Source organism: Oryctolagus cuniculus, chromosome 18 (assembly GCF_051225735.1).
Source record: "Oryctolagus cuniculus isolate XC-2025 breed Fujian yellow rabbit chromosome 18, ASM5122573v1, whole genome shotgun sequence".
In the NCBI taxonomy this organism is placed as follows: Eukaryota; Metazoa; Chordata; class Mammalia; order Lagomorpha; family Leporidae; genus Oryctolagus; species Oryctolagus cuniculus.
Window position 1 is genome coordinate 14,770,290 of NC_142884.1, and position 20,664 is coordinate 14,790,953.

The window sequence follows — 20,664 nt, forward strand, 5'->3', positions numbered from 1 at the left end:
ACCTCACGCAGTGTCTCGAGGCCCAGGGACGCCCCCCCCCCCGACTCTTGGTGGCCTCACCCGACGTCTTTCATTTGTGGAAGGCCCTGGGCTCCCTGAGATGGTCCCTGAGACTCAAGCAGACATACATAGCCTGCTGTCCTCGGGCCAGGGGTGAGCCCTGCCGTTTTGCGTGTGACCTGTTTACCATCAGGTCCCTGGGAAGGCCTTCTGGTGAGACCCTGTCCCCTCCATCAGCGCCCACTCTGCTGTGCTGTTCATGGGTCCACTTCCCACAGCTGGGGCAGTGTGTGGCATGTGACAGCTGTGCAGAAGGACTGCTCTGGGATGCATGGATGCATGAATGGATGGACGCATGGCCAAATGAGCCTCCTCCAAGACCACCCCAAGACGGGTGCCAGGCCTCCTCCATCAGACTGTGTTACCGTCTCCATATCTCGCTTTCTTCTGATACCAGAATAAATTCCTGGCCCTAAAGGACCCGTGACTGCCCTAGTCTTACCTCTCATGCTGCAATGCCACCTTGTGACAAAACTGGCCGAGCTCCCTCCTTGGGGCGGAGCCACATCCACACAGCCTGCACTCATTCCACCCTTTCCAGTGGGACAAGCTGGGCGGTCCAGGGCCCTGCCCGTGACGACACCGCCACACCAGCGGGCGGCCAATGGGAAGGCGGCCCTGGGACTTAAGCCTGAGATGCTGAGCTCCTGGCTCCTGTGGCCCCGCCCCCTTTGGGCTTCCTGCAGCCTCTGGAGAGTCACCAGGAGCTCTGCCAGGGTGGAGTCCTGGCACACCCTGCTCTGCCTATCAGAAATCAACAAACCACAGAGCAACCTGCCTTTTAAGAGACAGCAGAGCTCACGGCAGGCAGAGAGGGGACCATGGTGCTGTCCGCCTTCTCGCTCCTCCTGGGCCTCACTGGCCTCCTGCTGCTCTGGGCCTGGGGCCGCCCCGCCTCCCCGGGCCACCTTCCGCCCGGACCTTGGCCTCTGCCCCTCCTGGGGAACATCCTGCAGATCCATCACAAGGGCTTTCTCCACTCCTTCCAGCGGGTGAGCCAGCCGGGGAAGGGGCAGGGGGAGGGAGACCCCCCCACCACATACCCGGGGCCAAGCTGTAGGGGGGGACTGCAGAGCAGCTTCAGCATTCTCCTCCTCTACCACCTGGCCCAAGAAGCCCCCCGCGGAAGTTTCTGGAATGCAGGGGAGGCTGAAGTTCTGGAAGTCTTGAGGTGTTGAGCTGTGGCCTCAGGGAGGGCAAGTGGGGCGGGTGGGAGTGTGCACTTATTTAAAGAGCAGGGAGGGGCCTTGGGAAAGCCGAGCGCCCCCACAGCCGGGCAGGGCTGTGTGCGGGAGGCAGTCCCCTCGAAGATGGAGCCAGGCCCGGGAACCAAGTCCCTGGGCCATTCTGGATGCTCCCTCTGCAGCTGCGGGAGAAACACGGGGACATCTTCACGGTGTACCTGGGCTCCCGGCCTGTGGTCATCCTGTGTGGCTACCAGACGGTGCGGGAGGCCCTGGTGGAGCAGGCAGAGGCTTTCTCTGGCAGGGGGCCTATTGCCATCACGGACGCCATCTTCCAGGGGACCGGTGAGTGGGGGCTGAGGGGCAGGGGCAGGGAGAGCAGGAGGAAGCACCCAGAGGTGCTCCCCTACACACCTGTCCGTCAGGTGTGGTCTTCGCCAACGGGAAGCCTTGGAAAGTCCTCCGGCGATTCTGTCTGGCCACCATGAAGGACTTGGGCATGGGGAGGCGCAGCATGGAGCAGAGAATCAAGGAAGAGGCGCGGTGCTTGGTGGAGGAGCTGCGGAAATCCCAGGGTGAGCCCCGGATGCTGGGGCTGGGGCGGGGAGAGGGAGCCCCAGGCTTGGGGAACGAGGGACGGGGGGCAAGACAGGAAGAGAAAAAGAGGAGGAGGGAGAGGGGAGAGGCAGAGAGAGAGCCAGCTGAGGACACACATAAAAAGAAAAAGATTTGGAAATGCAAAGGTCAGGATGGAAGGTGGCAGGGGAGACGCAGCGTGTCCCGGGGGGGGGGGGCACAAGGACAGACTCGGGTGTGAAAAGGGAGTGAACTTGGAAGAGACACAAATGCACAAAGGAAATCACTCCAGGTCAGAGCTGAGACACAATGCCAAGAGGCAGAGACGCCGGGCCAGAGTGGCCAGGACAAGGCAGGGGCACCCAGACCCCCTGGCACGGCGGCCCTCTCGCCCACAGAGGCTTACCTGGACCCCACCTCCCTCTTCAACGCCGTCACGGCCAATGTCATCTGCTCCATGGTCTTCGGAGAGCGCTTCGATTACCAGGACCCAGCGTTCTTGCGGCTGCTGCGGCTGCTCAATGAAACCTTCATCCTTCTCAGCTCCTTCTACAGCCAGGTGAGGCCAGGGAGTCCATGACGGGCCAGGATCGGGCGGGACTGCTTCCCGGCAGGGAGGTGTCGCGGGTCAGGCGCTCAGGATCATCTCTCCCTCAGGTGGCCACTGGTGCCAAGTGACTGTGGGAATCAGAAAACCAGGTCCCGTGTTTACGAGTTTACTGCTGCCCAGGGGAGCTTGCTGGCTTCCTTCCCCTCCCTCGGTCCCTCCCTCCCTCCATCTCCTCTCTTTCTCTCTAAAATATTTAATTGTGTCTGGCGCCACGGCTAACTAGGCTAATCCTCCGCCTGCGATGCCAGCACTCAGGGTTCTAGCCCCGCTTGGGGCTCCAGTTCTGTCCCAGTTGCTCCTCTTCCAGTCCAGCTCTTTGCTGTGGCCCAGGAGTGCAGTGGAGGATGGCCCAAGGGTTTGGGCCCTGCACCCACATGGGAGACCAGGAGGAAGCATCTGGCTCCTGGCTTCAGATCGGCGCAGCGCCGGCCATGGCGGCCATTTGGGGGGTGAACCAACAGAAAAAGGAAGACCTTTCTCTCTGTCTCTCTCTCTCTTACTGTCTAACTCTGCCTGTCCAAAACAAAACAAAACAAAACAAAACAAAAAAAGATTTAATTGTTTGAAAGTCAGAGATACAGAGTGACAAGACACACACACACACACACACACACACACATACACACACACCTTCCATCCACAGGGACCCAAGCAATTAGGCCATCTTTTGCTACTTTTCCAGGGGCATTAGCAGGGAGCTGGATTGGAAGTGGAGCAGCTGGGACTTGGCTCATGTGGGAAACTGGCATCACAGATGGTGGCTTCACCCACTGTGCCACAACACTGGCCTCAAGGGAACTCCCTAAGTCCTGGTTAGTCACACACACTCATTCTTTCATCCACTCACACATGTCTCTGGACTCCAAGACACACACGCCACCAGCTGAGGTGAGGCTGTGAGTCAGGTTGGTGGCGGGATTCAGGCCTCGGAGAAGGGTGGATGTTGACAGAAAAGACCTCGGTGATGCAAAGTGATAAGGAAGGTGCAGCTCTGTGCCTACTGCCGTGTGTGCGCCCGTGTGTGGGCGTGTGGGCGGCACAGTGCTCAAGGCTGTTGGGTGCCCTTTAGACACAGCTCTACTGTGCCGTGCACAACCTCCAGGCCTTGCGTGGAAGCCCCAGGCGCCCTGCACCAGCCCAGAGAGGCAGGAACGGGTTCTGGAGCCTTGCCTGCCTCCCTCTAGGTGTTTGAGCTCCTGTCTGGCATCCTGAAGCACTTGCCCGGCCCCCACGCCCGTGTGGACCGCATCATTCAGGAACTGAAAGACTTTATCACCAAGAACATCGAGAAACACCGGGAGACCCTGGACCCCAGCTGCCCCCAGGACTTCATCGACTCCTTCCTACTCCGCATGGACAAGGCAAGGGCTGACTAGCCGTGCGCGGGGAGTCACAGAGCTGGGCGTGCGCTGACATGGGCTCTGATGTTTGGGTACAGGAGTGTTACCCATTGAATAGCTGTCTGCTCCCATTCCTGCCTCTGCCTCCCCAGGAACTAACACTAAGTAGCGGTAACTAAAGAGTTAACATCCGCTGCTTCTCATTCTGATTGGTCAGAGGTGCTGATTGGTTAGGGGCAGATTTCTGTTCTCATTGGTCTGGCCAATGCTAGCCGGATTGTTAAGCCTCAGAGAGACGGCTGCAAGAGCCAATCAGGAGAGCAAAGAATCCAAAGACAGAGGCCAAAGGCACCAAGGGTGTTTACTGAGCACGGTACACAGCAACATTAAAACAACCCCAGGCGAACTAAGGCGCAGACGGTTAAGTGCCTTGCTCAACTGCGCACAGCTAGGAGGGCTTGGCTTAGATCCCGGAAGGGCGGTTCCAGAGCCCGCCCCTTTGCCACCCTGTTGAAGAGAGGAGATGGGAAGGAAGGAAGACGAGAAAGTGGGGCAGGGAACAACCTCAGAACCGGGCAACCTGGGCCGGGGAGACGCCGAGGTCGCCTCCCCCACCCCCACCCCACCCCGCAGGAGCGCTTCCTGCCCCAGAGCGAGTTCCACCACAAGAATCTCGTGCACACCGTGCTCTCGCTGTTCTTCGCGGGCACCGAGTCCTCCAGCACCACGCTCCGCTACGGGCTCCTGCTGTTCCTCAAGCACCCGGATGTCACCGGTGAGCTTTCGGTGTTGGGGGTGGGAGGGCGCACGACGTCGGTGCCCTTGGTGGAGACCAACAGCCACTGTCCTGCTCCGCCCGTGATTTATAACCCGAGCCCTAGCCACTGCCCAAGCCCGCGAGGTCGACAAAGGTCCTCTGTACCTGTGGCCTGGCTTGCAATTTCGAGGCCACCTGAGTGACTGCAAGGTGCCCTATGCTGCAGTTACACAGTCCACCAAAGCACGCGGCCCTCTGATAGAGTTTGGAGTTGACCAAGAACTTGACTATTTGGGGTGTCCTGCTGAACTACAACAGATTTAGAAGCCCCTTGATGGACCCTTAGGCTGAGAGTCTGCAGACGGGACTTGGAAAAACTCTCATCTCATCAAACCTCCCGTCTTGCCATGAATTAAACGCCCTGAGCGGGGAAGTGATCTGTTGTAGCTCACAGAGCCAATCTGGCAGAAAAGGGTGCATTGCCAGCCCCAGACACAGCTCTTTATTAGTTAACAAAATATAGAGGGAGCCCTGAAGTGTTGCGTGATTTTCCTCCCCATGCACCCCTCTCATAACGAGCATGGAAGCCCCAGACAGCACTTCCCCCAAAAGGAGCCGGTTCCCTTCTCCATGCTGTCATTGAGAAGGTGCCGCAGCCAGCACCTTCGTGAAGAGTGCACGAGACTCCCCCTCCAGTAGGCAGGGCTCTTTGTTGGTGCCCGTGGTGGAGTCCCTTGCGTGGGGCGTCTACTGATGTCCTCCTCCCCCACCCGCCCCTTCCTTAGAGAAAGTCCAGGCGGAGATTGACAGGGTGATCGGCCCGAAGCGTCTTCCTGCCCTAGAGGATCGGGCAAAGATGCCTTACACAGACGCTGTCATCCACGAGATCCAGAGATACAGTGACCTCACCCCCATAGGAGTCCCCCACTCTGTCATCAAGGACACCCACTTCCGGGGATATCACCTGGTGAAGGTGAGGCCCGGACGCGGGTGCTGGCTGCCTGCAGTCTTATGCTGGTTCATGTCCTCAGGCACTGGACTACAACAAAGATTTTTATTCCAGATTTCTAGAGGGGGAGGGAGATTTTGGAAATTAGGCATGTCATCTCCTCTCTGCTCTGTCTTACGTTTTACTCTTATTTGATGATAGATTTTCTTTTACTGGGAAAAGTACCATGTACATACTGAAATACATTGTAAGGTGGAGCTGATTTTAAAAAATATATATTTATTTGTTTAAAGGCAGAGTGACCAAGAGAGGGAGACACATACGTCCACACACACAGAGGGAGAGAGAGAGAGAGATCTTCCACCTACTGGTTCACTTCCCAAATGTCTGCAATAGCCAAGGCTGGGCCAGGCTGAAGCCAGGAGCCAGGAGCTGCTTCTGAGTCTTCCACATGGCTGGCAGGGATCCAAGTACTTGAGCCTCACCTGCCGCCTCCCGTGGTGTGCAACAGCAGGGAGCTGGGGTCAGGAGCTGAGCCCAGATCCACATCCAGGCGCTGTGATGTGGGATGTCAGCATCCTTGGCAGCAGCTCAGCCACCGAGTGACAACGCCGACTCTGCCTGTGGTTTTAACTCAGTCCCCCTGCCCCGCCCTGCGTTTCCAAGTATGGATGTCCCAGGTCCTCCAGTGGGTACCAAAGCATCAGATTAGATTCTGGCCCTGGTGTGGCAGCCTCTGAAGAGTCAGACGCAGAGGGAGCTTCGAGTTGATGGATTAGAGAGGAGATCAGAGCGTTTTGGGGAAGAGAGGTCTGAGTGTTTGGTAGGGATACCCAGAGGGCTTGGGACACAACTATTAACCTAAAAAGTCAGCATCATTTCAGTGTTGTAGCCAGCAAGCGTGGTGCTACACAGCCGGTAGACATCATTGCCAGCTATGAATGTAGCATGGACAGATTCTTTTTAAAAAAAAAATTATTAATTTATTTGAAAGTCAGAGTTACAGAGAGAGAGAAAGAAAGGCAGAGAGAGAGAGAGTCTTCCATCTGCAGGTTCACTCCCCAATTGGCTGCAACAGCTGGAACAGGGGCCCAAGAACTTGGGCCATCCTCCACTGCTTCCCCAGGCCATAGCAGAGAGCTGGAGCAGAAGTGGAGCAGCTGGGACCCGAACCGGCATCCATATGGGATGCCAGCACTGCATGCAGCGACCTTACCCACTACGCCACAGTGCCGGCCCCGCACAGACAGATTTGCCTACTCCTCATTGATGCTGCTGGTGTTTTTCTGGCTTTGAAACCCTTCAGGGCACCGCTGTGTACCCCATCATGAGCTCTGTGCTCCATGACCCACACCACTTCGAGAAGCCTGATGTCTTCTACCCCGGCCACTTCCTGGATGCGGAGGGCAACTTCAGGAAGCGGGAAGCCTTTGTCCCATTCTCCATGGGTGAGTCGTGCCCTGCCCTGCCCGATTGCTCGCTTCTCTGCCTGGCTTTCCTCAAACGCTGGGTGAACATTTAGGCAAAAGGTGGAGGTTCTGAGGGTGAGGAGAGAGACACAGTGTGTAAGGCCAAGGAAAGGGAGGAGAAGTGACGGAGGCTAAGCTGGTGATGGAGAGAGTGCAAGACACATGCATGCACACAAATAAACAGTGGCCCCTGGCCGGCGCCATGGCTCAGTAGGCTAGTCCTCCACCTGCGGCACTGGCACACCGGGTTCTAGTCCCGGCCGGGGCGCCGGATTCTGTCCCGGTTGCCCCTCTTCCAGTCCAGCTCTCTGCTGTGGCCAGGGAGTGCAGTGGAGGATGGCCCAAGTGCTTGGGCCCTGCACCCCATGGAAGACCAGGAGAAGCACCTGGCTCCTGGCTTCGAATCAGCACAGTGCACCAGCCGCAGTGGCCATTGGGGGTGTGTGTGTGAACCAACGGAAAAGAAAGACCTTTCTCTCTGTTTCTCTCTCTCTCACCGTCCACTCTGCCTGTCCAAAAAAAAAAAAAAAAAAAGTGGCCCATGACTGAGCACCTGCTATGTGCCCAGAATTGGGAAATTTCACCCCAAGTAAAAATAACTATCATTTTCCTATTTTTATACAAACAAGAAAGTAGTTAAGTCAAAAGCGAACATCCCCTTTCACCACCCAGACCAGACCTGTTGACACTTCAGAGGATTTTCGTGCTGTGTGTGCACACCCGCACTGACACTTGGCTCGAGAGACAACAGGTCTGTAGATGGGAGAGGTGAGAAGGAAGAGAGGAGACGGGGAAGGGAACTAACAGAGGCTGGATGGATGTTGCTGCTGTTGGGAGACGATTGTTGCAGTCTGAGCTGGGACCCGAGGGAGGTCCTGCAGGAATGCAGGGCGCAGCCTAGAACACTGTCGCTCCAGGAGTGTCAGGCCCCGTTTCAGTTATGTATCGAACAATTCAGCTTCTAACCGCTCACTTGAAACTTGTCATCCGCTAACATTTTTAGATCGCCTTGGATCTATTTTAATTTCTGTACATTGGCCCATGTCCACACTCAGCCACAGGATGTCTTTTCTACCTCACCATGCTGTTTGAATGATCACACTTCTGTAGTATGTTCTGATGGTTTCCAGGGGCTGGTCTCCATCTGGCCCTTGCCTCTTCCGAACACTCTGTCCTTCCACAGCTCTTCTAACATAGTTTATTCTTTCAGTTGCACTCGGGAACCATTTTGTCAAGGTCCCAAAAAGTCTCACTGGGATGTTATTATTGGCATGAACTTAAATTTGGAGAGATTTGATAATTTTACAAATTTGAGGTTCCATGTGTGTTTCTTCATTGAGTCACGTCTCATAACACTTGGTGGAGTTTCACACATTTGGTTAAATTTTGTTTCTGCTCTGAAAGGCAAAGAGAAACACAGACAGAGCTTCCATCTGCTGATTCACGCCCCAAATGCCTACAGCAGCCAGGACTGCAGCCAGGGACCAGGAGCTCCCTCTGGGTCTCCCACGCAGGTGGCAGGAACCCGGCTACTTGAGCCATCACCGCTGCCGCCCAGTGCGTGTGTCCACAGGAAGCTGGAGTCGGGAGCCAGAGCCAGGAACCGAACATGCATGGTGGGGTGTGGGAGGCAAGTGCCTTAATCACCAAACTAAACACCCACTCTACCTTTAGGTTTATTATTATTATTATTATTATTATTATTATTATTTGAAAGGCAGGGAGAGAGAGAGAGAGAGAGAGAGAGAGAGAGAGAGGTCTTCCATCTGCTGGTTCACTCCCCAGATGGCCGCAAGGACAAGGCTGAGCCAGGCTGAAGCCAGGAGCCAGGAGCCAGGAGCTTCTTTCCAGTCTCCCATGCAGGTGCAGGGACCCAAGCACTTGTGCCATCTTCCACTGCCTTCCCAGGTGCATTAGCAGGGAGCTGGATCAGAAGGGGAGCAGCTGGGACTCTAACCAGTGCCTATGTGGGATGCCGGCACTGCAGGCAGAGGCTTAGCCTACTAGCCCCCTCTGACAGTGCTAGCCCCCTCTGACAGTTTTTAATGGATTCCCTTGGGGCTTCCAGATAACTGATGTTAGCATCTGCAAACACCGTCGTGACCCAGTTCTCGTCAGTGAATTCATGTGCCTTGTTCCCCCCAGCATCGTGGGCTGGCTCCTCTAGAATTATGTGAACCAATCTCATCTTGTTCCTGACATTGAGGAATGTAAGCCTTCAGTGTTCTCTGTAAGGCTTGAAGAGGGGCATTGTCTTTCCCAGATACAAGGGAAACATTTGTAGAAAATGCACATTGATGGCCGGCGCCTCAGCTCACTGGGCTAATCCTCCGCCTGTGGCACTGGCACCCCGGGTTCTAGTCCCAGTCAGGGTGCCGGATTCTGTCCCGGTTGCTCCTCTTCTAGCCCCACTCTCTGCTGTGGCCCGGGAAGGCAGTGGAGGATGGCCCAAGTGCTTGGGCCCCTGGCTCCTGGCTTTGGATCGGCACAGCGCACCGGCCGCAGCAGCCATGGGGCGGGGGCGGTGAACCAACAGAAAGGGAAGACCTTTCTCTCTGTCTCTCTCTCACTATCTAACTCTGCCTGTCAAAAAAATGCCTGCGCATTGTCTTTTAATTACATTTCCCTCTTAGTTTGTGGCCCTTCTACCACATATTTTCTCAGTTTTAAACCAACTGAAGGAAAGATCCACCCCCTCTGTTTTACAAGGTTCTTCATTTTCAAATCTCAATCAGGGTGCCAAAGTACGGTGCAGCTGTTAGGAGGCTGCTTGGATGTGTGCAACCCATTTTGAGTCCTGGGTTCAAGTCCTGGTTCCGTTTTCCATTCCAGCTTCCTGCTACTGTGCACCCTCGGGGGTGACAGGCTCAAAGTCCCTGGGTCCCTGCCACCCATGCAAGGAGATCCAGACTGAGCTCTGGGCTCCTGACTTCAGCTTGGCCCGGCCCTGGCTGTTGTAGGCATTTGGGAAGTGAACCAGCAGACAGAAGGAAGACCTCTGTTAAGTTGTATTTCTCTTTGGCCTATTAAAAATACAGTAGTGCTGAATCATACATTCTGTGATGCTGCAGTCAGAGGGTCCAGGGTTTGGGCTGGTGCCTTGCCCCAGGCCCTGTAGCAAGTCATGGCCTGTGTTGGTTGGGGCAGGCCAGGCTTGATAAACAACCTGACCCCAAAGTGAATTCACGCACAGGCACCGTATCCACGCCAGGCCAGCAGGAGGACTGTGCTCACCATGGTCAGGGGGAGACGCTGTGCCGACACAGGCAGAAGCAGGAATGGCATGGCACACGCTGGTTAGCTCCGACCAAGTCCCTCCCTGCTCAGTGCTGCAGGCAGGTGCAGTTAGCCAGAGCTGTGCTGCGAAGACCTGTGGTGAGGCCAGGGTTTGCCTTCCTTCAAGCTGCAGCTCTCTGGGTTCCCTCCCTTCCTAATGAGATCCCAGGTTGTTCCCCTGGTCCTGCCACACAGACCCAGGCCTGTGCTGAAGACGATGGCGGGGACTGAGGGCTCCACCCAGATGGGACACTCGAAAGATCAGGGTAGGGGACGTAAGAGGCAGAGTTCTTGGTGGGGGGGGATAGGCAGGGGGGCCATCCAACCATGTTGAATAAGCCTGAGGTGGCCACTGGCCAATCAGAACTGACCCTGTCCATGGTGCTGAAACTGGATCCTGGGAGGCTACTGGGTTGGCTGTCGACTCTGAGGAGGGCCTTGGGGTCCGGGGACGGTGTCAGGACAGCCAGAGCAGAGGGCACGCAGCAGTGCTGAGCCACAGCCGGGAGCACCAGCTCCTTCCGAAGCACCTGAGTGTTCTCAGGACCAGGACCAGTTCCTGTGCCTGCCTGTCAGTCGTTGAAGGGGCTGGAGGTCTCGGTTCCCCTCTGCCTTTCTCCCACTGCTCCCCATTCCAGGGCACACTAGCAGGCTGTCTCCCTGTTTTTCACATCATCTCATCAACTGGCTTAGCTGGTAATATACTTAGTCAAAGACACACAGAGGAAAACAGAGGATGCAAGAGAGACAAAAACTGGACTGGGAGAGGAGATGGCCGGGAGGAGGGGAGACAGGGACACACACATGCTCATCTCGTTTGTGTTGAGGACAAGGATCCCATCCGAAGAATGTCGCATGTAAATCCATGCCGATGAGCATGCAAATGCCCTGGGGGTGGGCGGAGCAATGGGGTTCCCTCCAAGTGCTCCCCACAGTAACAGCACCACCCTCCCCAACGCCCCCAGGAAAACGCATCTGTCTGGGTGAGAGCCTGGCCCGCTCCGAGCTCTTCCTCTTCTTCACCTCGATGCTGCAGAACTTCTCCTTGGGCTGCCCGAAAGCCCCAGAAGACATCGACCTCACGCCCCAGGTGAACGGGATTGGGAAGCTGCCCCCTGTGTTCCAGCTCCGCTTCCTGCCGCGCCAGAGAGAGGACGAGGGGACGCAGAGCCCCTCGCCTCTGCAGGCCTCTGAGCTCCCCCTGCCCACCGGCTCCTGTGAGAAGTCCTGTCTGTAGTCTCTCCTCCACTCTTCCTGCTGCAGTCTCCATTCATTCCCTCGTGGCCTTGGCAGGTGGCCGAGGATCAAACCTCAGGGTTTCAGGGCCAATAAATGCCTGTAACAACTTAAGGTTAGCACCATGAGGGACATGGGACAGCAGCGGCACAATCAGGCTCTGCCTCCCGCCCTCATGCCCTCCCCACTCGGTGGGAGTGAGCCAGTGGATGGACCACCTCCCTCTCTCTGCCTCTGCCTCTCTGTAACTCTCTGCCTTCCTAATAAATAGGTACATCTTGTAAGAAAGGGACGTTGAGGCAATGGAACATTTGTGAAGGTGGAGATGGGAGGTTCCACCGGCTGTTCAGAACATTCATCTGTGGCCACAGTGATCACTGCCCAGGTGATGTCAGCCTGAGGCTGGACAGAGCTGCTGGGCGGGTGTTCCTGTAGAGTTCTCTGGGGGAGCTGGCGGTGGCTGCCATGTAAGGTGATGGCTCGGGTCGCGTTCTGTGAGCCTCCCGTTGGGCAATCACAAGAACTCTGTCTCCACATCCTCCTGGCTGCATTGATTATTATTTTTTAATCAAGGCGAGTACAGGTGACTCGGGTTTGATTCTGATAACTTTGACCTTGCAAAGCATTTTTGTCACCTCAAAAGGAGGGCCCCTTTGTCACTCTCCCTGGGGCCCTGTGACTACTGGTCAGTCAACTTCTATCTCTAAGTATTTGCCTGTTCTGGAAGCGTCGTGCACATGGATTATATGAAGTATAAATGGAGTCATGTGCCTTCCCTTAGCTCCGTGTTCTCAAGGCTCACGCACACTGGAGCCAGTGTCAGCATAGCCCTCCTTTTCATGGCTGAATAGTACTCCACCGTACGGCCAAAGCTCTCTGTGCCGTGATGGACAGCTGGATTGTCTCCACCTTCTGACTATAGTGAATTAAGCAGTTCTCAATGTCCGCGTCCGAGGTTGCCTGCCTTTGTTTCACTCGTCACGGGGCTAACAGGGGGAAGGTGGTCTTTGGCCTGCACCTGCTACCTGAAGTTCCGAGGAACAGATTAAAAAAAAAAAAAGACCATAGTCCAGCAGGGAAATAGGTGAGGGCTGGAACTAATAAAGACAGGAAGAGATGTTCAGCTTCGCTTATATAAAGTACATTTTAAGGTAGCCGCAGCGTTATTAGAACTACAGTAGTCCGTGATTCCTATCAGTTTGCTTGGCGAAGACTGAAAATCCAGTCTGAGAGCAGCTTGCCCTGTATTTGCTACACACCGGCAACTCTTAGTCCTTAACCAGAGCCGCGGCCCACAAGGCAAGACTCGCGAGGTGCCACGGAGACGGCGGTCTCCTCCATCAGCCCCGTGCTCGCCTGCTCTCCTGACCATGCCCAGGCTGTTTCGTCAGGGAGGGAGACACGGCCAGACCCTGCCCCTGGGGGGATGGGTGTGGCAATAGGGGCCTCTGGACAGCCAGAGTAACCACTCCACTGCCCTTGCCTCTCTCCGCCCCAACCCAAGGCAGGTGCAGTCCTTGGTAGGTCCTGGTGCTCAGCTGCGAGTGGGTCTCAGGCATTGTGTCCTTAGAAGGCCTGAGCTGGCCGGCACCGCGGCTCACTAGGCTAATCCTCCGCCTTGCGGTGCTGGCACACCGGGTTCTAGTCCCGGTCGGGGCGCCGGATTCTGCCCCGGTTGCCCCTCTTCCAGGCCAGCTCTCTGCTGTGGCCCGGGAGGGCAGTGGAGGATGGCCCAAGTACTTGGGCCCTGCACCCCATGGGAGACCAGGATAAGCGCCTGGCTCCTGCCTTTGGATCAGTGTGGTGCGCCGGCCGCAGCGCGCTGACCATGGCAGCCATTGGAGGGTGAACCAACGGCAAAGACCTTTCTCTCTGTCTCTCTCTCTCACTGTCCACTCTGCCTGTTTAAAAAAGAAAAATAAATAAATAAATAAAAGAAGGCCTGAGCTACACCTTCATGGTGGGGGAAGGGGTCTTGAGGTCACACATGCAGCTGAAGAAGGCTCCCTTGGGGGCCCAGCACTGTGGTGCAGCAGGTAAAGGTGCTGTCTGCGGCGCCGGCATCCCATCTGGGTGCCGGTTCTAGTCCCAGCTGCTCCACTTCTGATCCAGCTCTCTGCTATGGCCTGGGAAAGCAATGGAAGATGGCCCAAGTGCTTGGGCTCCTGCAATCACTTGGGAAACCTAGAAGAAGTTCCTGGCTCCTGGCTTGGGCCTGGCCTACCCTGACTGTTGTGGCCATCTGGGGAGTGAGCCAGCGGATGGAAGGATTCTCTCTCCTTCTTCCTCTATAACTCTGCTTTTCAAATAAATAAAATAAATCTTTTTATTTTTTTAAGAAGGCTCTTTCTCTTCCCTGTTGGGCTAAAAGCAGCAGAATTTAGGTTCACCTGGAGGAGGTGGCCCAATGGAAAGTCATGAGGCACTGTGGTTGGGAGGTGGAAGCTTGGTCCCCAGGGTGGTGTTGGGGTACTGGGACCTTTAAGAGGTGGGGCTTGGTGAAAGGTGATGAGGTCGTGGGGCTCCACCCTCATGGCTGTCTCCTGGGAGTCAGTGAGGCCCTGGGCCTTGGTCCAGATTCACTGCTCTCCTCTGGTGCAGTACGTGGACAGGACCTTGTGCAGGTCACCGGCGGTGCAGACAAAGGCCGGAGTTAGCATCTGCAACTCCTCCGCAAATTAGGTAGGGGTCTTTGACCTAAGTCAGTCAATGAAAGAGGGCCTTGTCCTCTCACTGTCCTGGCGTCCCTGTTGGTTACCTCTCAGAGGACAGAGCTTACTTGCTTACTTCCTGCAGTAAATGGCGAAGAAAAGAGAACCACAAAGTAAATGGGGGGGGGGGGTGCTGGCCCCGGAGCCAGGAGTGTGAGTGTGGCTACAGGCAGGGGTTTCCCACAGAGACAGCGAGGGTGGTCGGGGGTCTCAGGAAGGCAGAGCTCACTGCACGGGAAACAGACGCCTCGCTGGACAGGGTGACGAAGCGTGCGGTGGGGACCCTGCAGGAACAAAGCGGCTGACGGTGCGGAGGGCAAAAGCAAGAGAGGTTGGCAATGTCCAGAGTCCACGGTCAGATGGCGACAGAAACGAGTGTGCGGCCAAGATCAAGTCCCAGCTGCTGCCACAAACCTAAAGGACCAGAAGGTGTCCCACCTGCACCGTGTCATCCAGCTCCCTGCTAATCCCCTGGGAAAATGGCAGAGGACGCCCAGGTTCTCAGGCCCCTGCACCACACGGGAGACCCAGAAGAAGCTCCTGGCTGCTGGCTTCATCCTGGCCCAGCCCTGGTCATTGCAGTCATCGGGGAGTGAACCAGTGGATGGAAGACCTCTCTCTCTGTCTCTCTTTCGGTCTCTGTCTCTCTCTTTCTCCCTCTCCCTCTCTCTCTGCAAATCTACCTTTCAAATAAATAAAGCAAATCTTTAAATTAAAAATAAAAAACGTACTGGCCGATGTCCAGGTGGGCTTCTAGCTCCGCCTCAAGGCTTGTGGCTGGCTCAGAGCTGATGCTGTGGGGTGTGTGGATCCAGGTTCTCGTCTCCAGCGTAAGAGAGAATTCAAGGGTGAGACACAGGTGAAGGACAGCAGAGAAGAAAGACTTCATTACATGCAAAGGGAAAGCACACGCTCAGTAAGGAGCGCAGGCAGGCTCAAGAAGGGCGGCACTCAGCAAGGTCTGGGGCCGTCCCTTTACATGATCTGGGGGCACAGCAGGTGGTGCAGGGGTGGGGGTTTCCTGCATATTGAAGGAGGGTGGAGTTTTGCGTGGAGCTTGAGTACCACCCATTTCCATGCCCTTTTTGGAAATCTCCGCAGTGTCATGGCATCAGGGGCATGATGGGAGCAGGAGTGTTGGCCGGGGTAACTTTAGGTCAGTGCAAGGACACAGCTGGCAGCCATATTGGACATTTTAGCCACCACCGGTTCTAGCTGATGAAACCTCAGAAGCTGGGGTTTTCCACAGCATGGGGGGTGGGGTTTGAGAGGTGGCCGTGCGGCTCCACCACGGGCAGGGCTGCAGCACGGGCAGGGCCGTGGGGAGCTGCTGGCAAACCTCAGCTCCTCCTGCCACCTCCCTGCCTACCTCACTGCCTCCTGGTGCATTAGCAGGAAACTGGCTTGGAAGTAGAGGAGCTGGGATGTGAACCAGACACTCCAGTATGGGATGCGGGCACCCCCAGCGGCAGCTTAACACACTGTCCCACAACACCCGCCCCTTCAATCACTTTTTTTTTTTTTTAATGTACAACGTGCTTTCTAATTTCAAGAGAATTTTTCACAATGTTCTTTAATTTTTCAAAATCCTTTTCAGCATGTCAAGTATTTCAAAAACATTAAGCATATCAAATTTTAAAATCAAATGTAAAACACACAAAGCTGTATACAAATAGTTGGCCATTTACGAATTACGTTAGCAACTAGAGCCTCACTTAACGCTGGGGCTATTTCCGGGAAATGGGTCGTCAGGTGACGCTGTCGTATGCAGACGTCACAGAGTACATGTACACAAAGCATGGTGGTCAGGGCTCTGCTGAGTGACAGAATCTTATAATTGCACAGAAAAACCTTGTCATTGAAACGTCATGACGGGACACATGATGGTAGCTGATCTAATCCAGGGGCCACTACAATGAAAGAATTTTATTCTTCACAAAGCACATCGTACTTCACTAGGCAGGCTTTATTTATTTTTTTAAAAAAAAGGGATTTATGGCCGGCGCCGCGGCTCACTAGGCTAATCCTCCGCCTTGCGGCGCCGGCACACCGGGTTCTAGTCCCGGTCGGGGCGCCGGATTCTGTCCCAGTTGCCCCTCTTCCAGGCTAGCTCTCTGCTGTGGCCAGGGAGTGCAGTGGAGGATGGCCCAAGTCCTTGGGCCCTGCACCCCATGGGAGACCAGGAAAAGCACCTGGCTCCTGCCATCGGCGCAGTGCGCCGGCCGCGGCGGCCATTGGAGGGTGAACCAATGGCAAAGGAAGACCTTTCTCTCTGTCTCTCTCTCACTGTCCACTCTGCCTGTCAAAAAAAAAAGGGGGGGATTTATTTATTCATTCACTTGTAAGGCAGAGTTACAAAAACAGAGTGATGGATAGAGACAGAGATCTTCCATCCACCGATTCACTCCCCAAATGGCCACAACAGTTGGGGCTGAGCAGGCTGAAGCCAGGAGCCAGGAATTCCAATACTAGTCTCCCATAGGGTTGCAGGGGCCCAAGTACCTGGGCCACCATCTGCTGCTTTCCCAAGCACATTAGTAGGGAGCTGCATTGGAAGTAGAGCAGCTGGGACTCGAACTGGTGCCCATATGGGATGCTGGCATGGCGGGCAGTGGCTTAACCCACTGTGCCACAGCACTGGCCCCAAGAAGCACTCCTGCATGCATTCAAGACTGCAAGAGGAAAATGGTGGACAATTTCCAAGCCTTCAGCATTTTTGAGTCATCGCAACTGACAAATTACCATCTGTAATTAGCCTGGTAATTATAAAAAGCCCTTGTGCTTTGCAAACATTCTCTAGGATAATTATCATAACCTAAGGGTTAATGCTTAACACCGCTGTGTATCTTGCAAGCCGCTTCAGAGTTTGTTAAGAGAGCCACTTGCGAAACCAGTCCCTGCACCCCACGGGCACGCGGAGGCAAATGTATTTGAGTATTCAAGGCCACCTCTGAAGTGGTTAACAGGTTCAGCAACTCTATCATTTGGAATTATTTTATAATTCCTGACAAATGTCTTGAGCAGCCCGCAAGCCTTCAAGGTGACTCCCTTCTGTTTCCAGTCCCCCGGGTCATCCGATGTTCTCCAGAGTCGCCCTTCTGGCTTCCAGGGAGAGAGGCAAACCCCAGCTGCCTTGCACAGCCGGCTCCAAAAGTTTCCAAAGGTCACCCCCGCTTCCTGTGAACATGAGGTCTCCACCCGTCCCCCTGTCGAGTTGTTTCTGCCTGTCCTGAGTCCTCATCCTCTCTGACTTTCGGGCTCAGTGGCTCTGTAGGTAGACTGTAGACTATAGACTGTAGACTCTCGCCTTGGAATCCGCACTCCACCTGGCCTCACCTACACGTGTCTGCGTGCGTGTCTCTCGCTGTCTTTCCCTAAGTGGGTCTGTTTCCAGCTCTGGCTCCGGCTCTCCCCGTGTCTGTGTCTTCTGTCCCTGGTTCTCAGGGTCCTGGTTCCCCCTCCCCCTCCCCACCCGCCTCTTCCCTTCCCTCTACCCTCCCCCTTTACCTCTGTTGGACACTTTTCCTCTTTGTCTCTCTGTTTCCCTGGAGATTCTCTCTCCCACCCAAGTAATAACCAGGACAGACCCTGCTTAGCTTCCCAAATCAGATGAGATCGGGTGCATTCCTGGAACAGCCGTAGGTGAGATTCTCCCTCTCCCTCCCCCTCCCCCTCTCAGTCTCTGTCTCCGTCTCCCTCTCTCCCTCTCTCCCGCTCTCCCTCTCTCCCTCTCTCCCGCTCTCCCTCTCTCCCGCTCTCCCGCTCTCTCTCTCTCTCCCCTCTCTTCCCCTCCCCCTTCTCTCCCCTCCCTCTCTCCCCTCCCTCTCTCTCCCCTCCCTCCCTCTTCCCTCCCCCCTTCCCCTTCCCCCTCCCCCTCCCCCTCCCTCTCTCTCTCCTTCACTCTCCCCCTCTCTCTCTGTCACTGTCTCTGCCTTCCTTTCTCTTGCCTTTTGTCCTCCTTCAAACGTCTCTTGTTTCCTTCTTGGTTACATGTTTGCCGGGCTACTCTCCCTTTGGCTGCCTGCCGGTGGGAAGGAGTAGGGCAGAGGCGATTATACAATTGTTGCAGAGCAGGAAGGCCGAGCCTGTGGGGTGAGGGGTGAGGAGGAGGAGGCCAGGGAGGAAGACTCTCTTCCTCCTCACCTTTCTCAGCCCTCTCCTCTTACCCAGGTCCAGCAAAGTGGCCTTTTAGACCCACGGGGCTCTGTTCTCCTGGGATGGGGTGGGGAGGTCGGCCTGGGGCGCCCTCTCCTGGATGAATGCGGTAGGAACAGAGGGAGTGGAGAGCCTGATGGGAGATGGGGGCCGCAGACAGGCAGGGTTTCCCAGAGAGACAGGCAGGTGCCAGGTCTCTCCCCCGTCCCCCAGAAATTAAGGTCAGCGGGGATCCTGGGGCGCCTCCAGCTGGGCTGAGGCCTGGGGAAACCTGGTTTCTGATTGCAAACTAAGAAGAGGAGGGAGGCCGGCCTCCCCAGCTCACTGCTCCCAGGTTTCAACGTGGCAGGGTGGGGGCTTCTTTGCTTCCTGCTCCCTTCCTCGGGTCCGTGGTCACTGTGGTGCCCCCGAAAGTCCCTCAGGTCGCTCTCCAAGCTGCCGGGGAGGAACACGCAGCACTTCAGCCCTGGGGGTCCCACTGCGTGCCTCCCTCTCCCTGGTGCTCGTAGGGGGGTCCCAGCCCCAGACCTTCCCCACACACTGCAGCTCAAGCCCCTGTGCCGCCTTGGGAGAGAGTTCCTACCCGTGCAAGCCGCTCAGCCTCACCTGAGCCTCAGTCTGTTCCTGGTAAAATGGGCTCGCCCGCACCGGCGGGACATCTGATGAGTGCGGAAGGGCAGCACTCAGCACAGCCCTGGCACCCAAGGGATGCTCAGGAATGGCCGCTCCCCTCCGGCTCCTCCCTGTCTTCCTTGTTGGTCCAGCTCCTCATGGACAGTCCAGGCTGTCATCTGCCCACTTCCCACCATCAGCCGTGGTCTGCCTTCAGTCCACTGCTCAGCCACATTGCTCTAACGATCACCCTGTTTACTGTAATTCCTCCATGAGAATAGATTTCAAGGGGGGGCGGGACTGGGTTATAGAAGAGGTTGTTGAACAATATGCACAGCCCTGTGCTGATGACTTTGCATAGGTTCAGTCCACACAACAACCTTGCAAGGCAGGTTGCTATTATTAGTTCTCCCATTTTACAGAAATGGAAACTGAGGCTCAAAGCTGTGAGCTGTCTCATTCGAGATCACACACACCAAGAAGGTAGCAGAGGCAGGACCTGAGCCCAGCTCACCCCCTCCCAAGCATTCAACAACCTCACACACGCTCTCAGAGGATGGGCTCGGAGGCCATGCACGTGAGGGAAGGCTCAGAGGGGCGACTAGAATTATGCAACCCCACGGTCATCCAGGCCTCATGGGATCCGATTTCCAGAGCTCTTAATCCAAGGGTGTTCGGGTTTCTGAAAGGGCTCAACCACAGGATCCTAGTACCCACAGCTCATGGTCAAGGGCAGTTCCTCCTTCCTGCTTCCATGGCGATCTGAGAGGACTTGGTCACCTTCCTGTCTGCACCTGGCTCCCGGGTGGTGCTCAGCACGTGGGAGCTGTGGACACAGCAGCGGGCAGCCCCAGGCCTTTGTCTCCTCTGTGTCTGAGACCCCGGCTGCCCCTGCTAAGCCTTCACAAGCGTGAGAATGTCAACCCTTGCGTTCCTCCCAGTGCAGACACCGTGCACCGCACCCCTACATCCATTTACCACCTCTTTCTTTAGTGACAGAGCCTCTAAGTCTGAGCCCAGCTCAAGAGCATCCAAAAATAGACCTGCACGTCCCAGCTTCCCTCGTAGCAGGTGCAGCATCAGGACTTGGCAGAGAGCGAGAGACTGGAGAGGAAGTGATGCAAACAGCAGCCAGGCTGTGTCTTTCTGTCTCTTAGGGCTTTCCACTGAACACCCCCAGCCCAGCACACACAGGTTGCGCTCGCCTCCAGCCACGCTCTGGTCTCAGCCTTCTCCCTCCAGGCTGGTTCGTCCCACCTCCCTTTCATGAGTCTACCATCCGGGCACTCTGCATCTGCTCGCATCCAGTGAGATCAGCGCCTGGGATGCTAACCTGGCAGCCTGCCAGCACCACCCACTTCTCTGCCCTTTGTCCTCTCCAAGCACATTCTGCATCCTGCTTCCCTCCCTCCCATTGGCACGCAGCAGACTATGATGCACATCGTAAAAGGAAGGTGTTGGGGAGAGAGGACCCCCCTCTTCAATTCAAAACAGAATGAGGTATCTAGCTGTCATCTATCTATGGAATATTATTCAGGTATAAAAAAGAATGAAATTCTATCATCTGCATCAAGACGGCTGTGACTGGAGCACATTATGTTGACTGCAAAAAGCCATACAAAGACAGATACTTTATGTTCTCCGTTGGATGAGGGAGCTAAAATTTAAATAATAATAATAAAAGACGTGCCTGTGTGTATCAGTATTGCTGCAAATATGGTTTTGTCAC

General features: G+C 55.6%; 1 protein-coding gene across 3 annotated transcripts; it reads left to right on the top strand.

Annotated features, from left to right (window-relative positions):
* The first annotated feature begins 612 nt into the window (after window positions 1–612).
* LOC100353574 (cytochrome P450 2B4) lies at window positions 613–11,745 on the top strand. 3 transcript variants are annotated; one of them, XM_002722296.6, is made up of 9 exons: window positions 613–1,052; window positions 1,427–1,589; window positions 1,670–1,819; window positions 2,219–2,379; window positions 3,615–3,791; window positions 4,404–4,545; window positions 5,313–5,500; window positions 6,783–6,924; window positions 11,187–11,745. In XM_002722296.6, the coding sequence occupies exons 1-9, from the start codon at window positions 882–884 to the stop codon at window positions 11,456–11,458; spliced, it is 1,566 nt and encodes a 521-aa protein (XP_002722342.2). In that variant the 5' UTR covers window positions 613–881; the 3' UTR covers window positions 11,459–11,745. The 3 variants fall into 3 exon arrangements, 2 of the variants coding, with proteins under 2 accessions (XP_002722342.2, XP_089174930.1); XR_016224528.1 differs by lacking the exon at window positions 5,313–5,500 and having other exon boundaries at window positions 761–1,052; XM_089318804.1 differs by lacking the exons at window positions 5,313–5,500; window positions 11,187–11,745 and having other exon boundaries at window positions 759–1,052; window positions 6,783–6,925.
* Window positions 11,746–20,664: the final 8,919 nt, after the last annotated feature.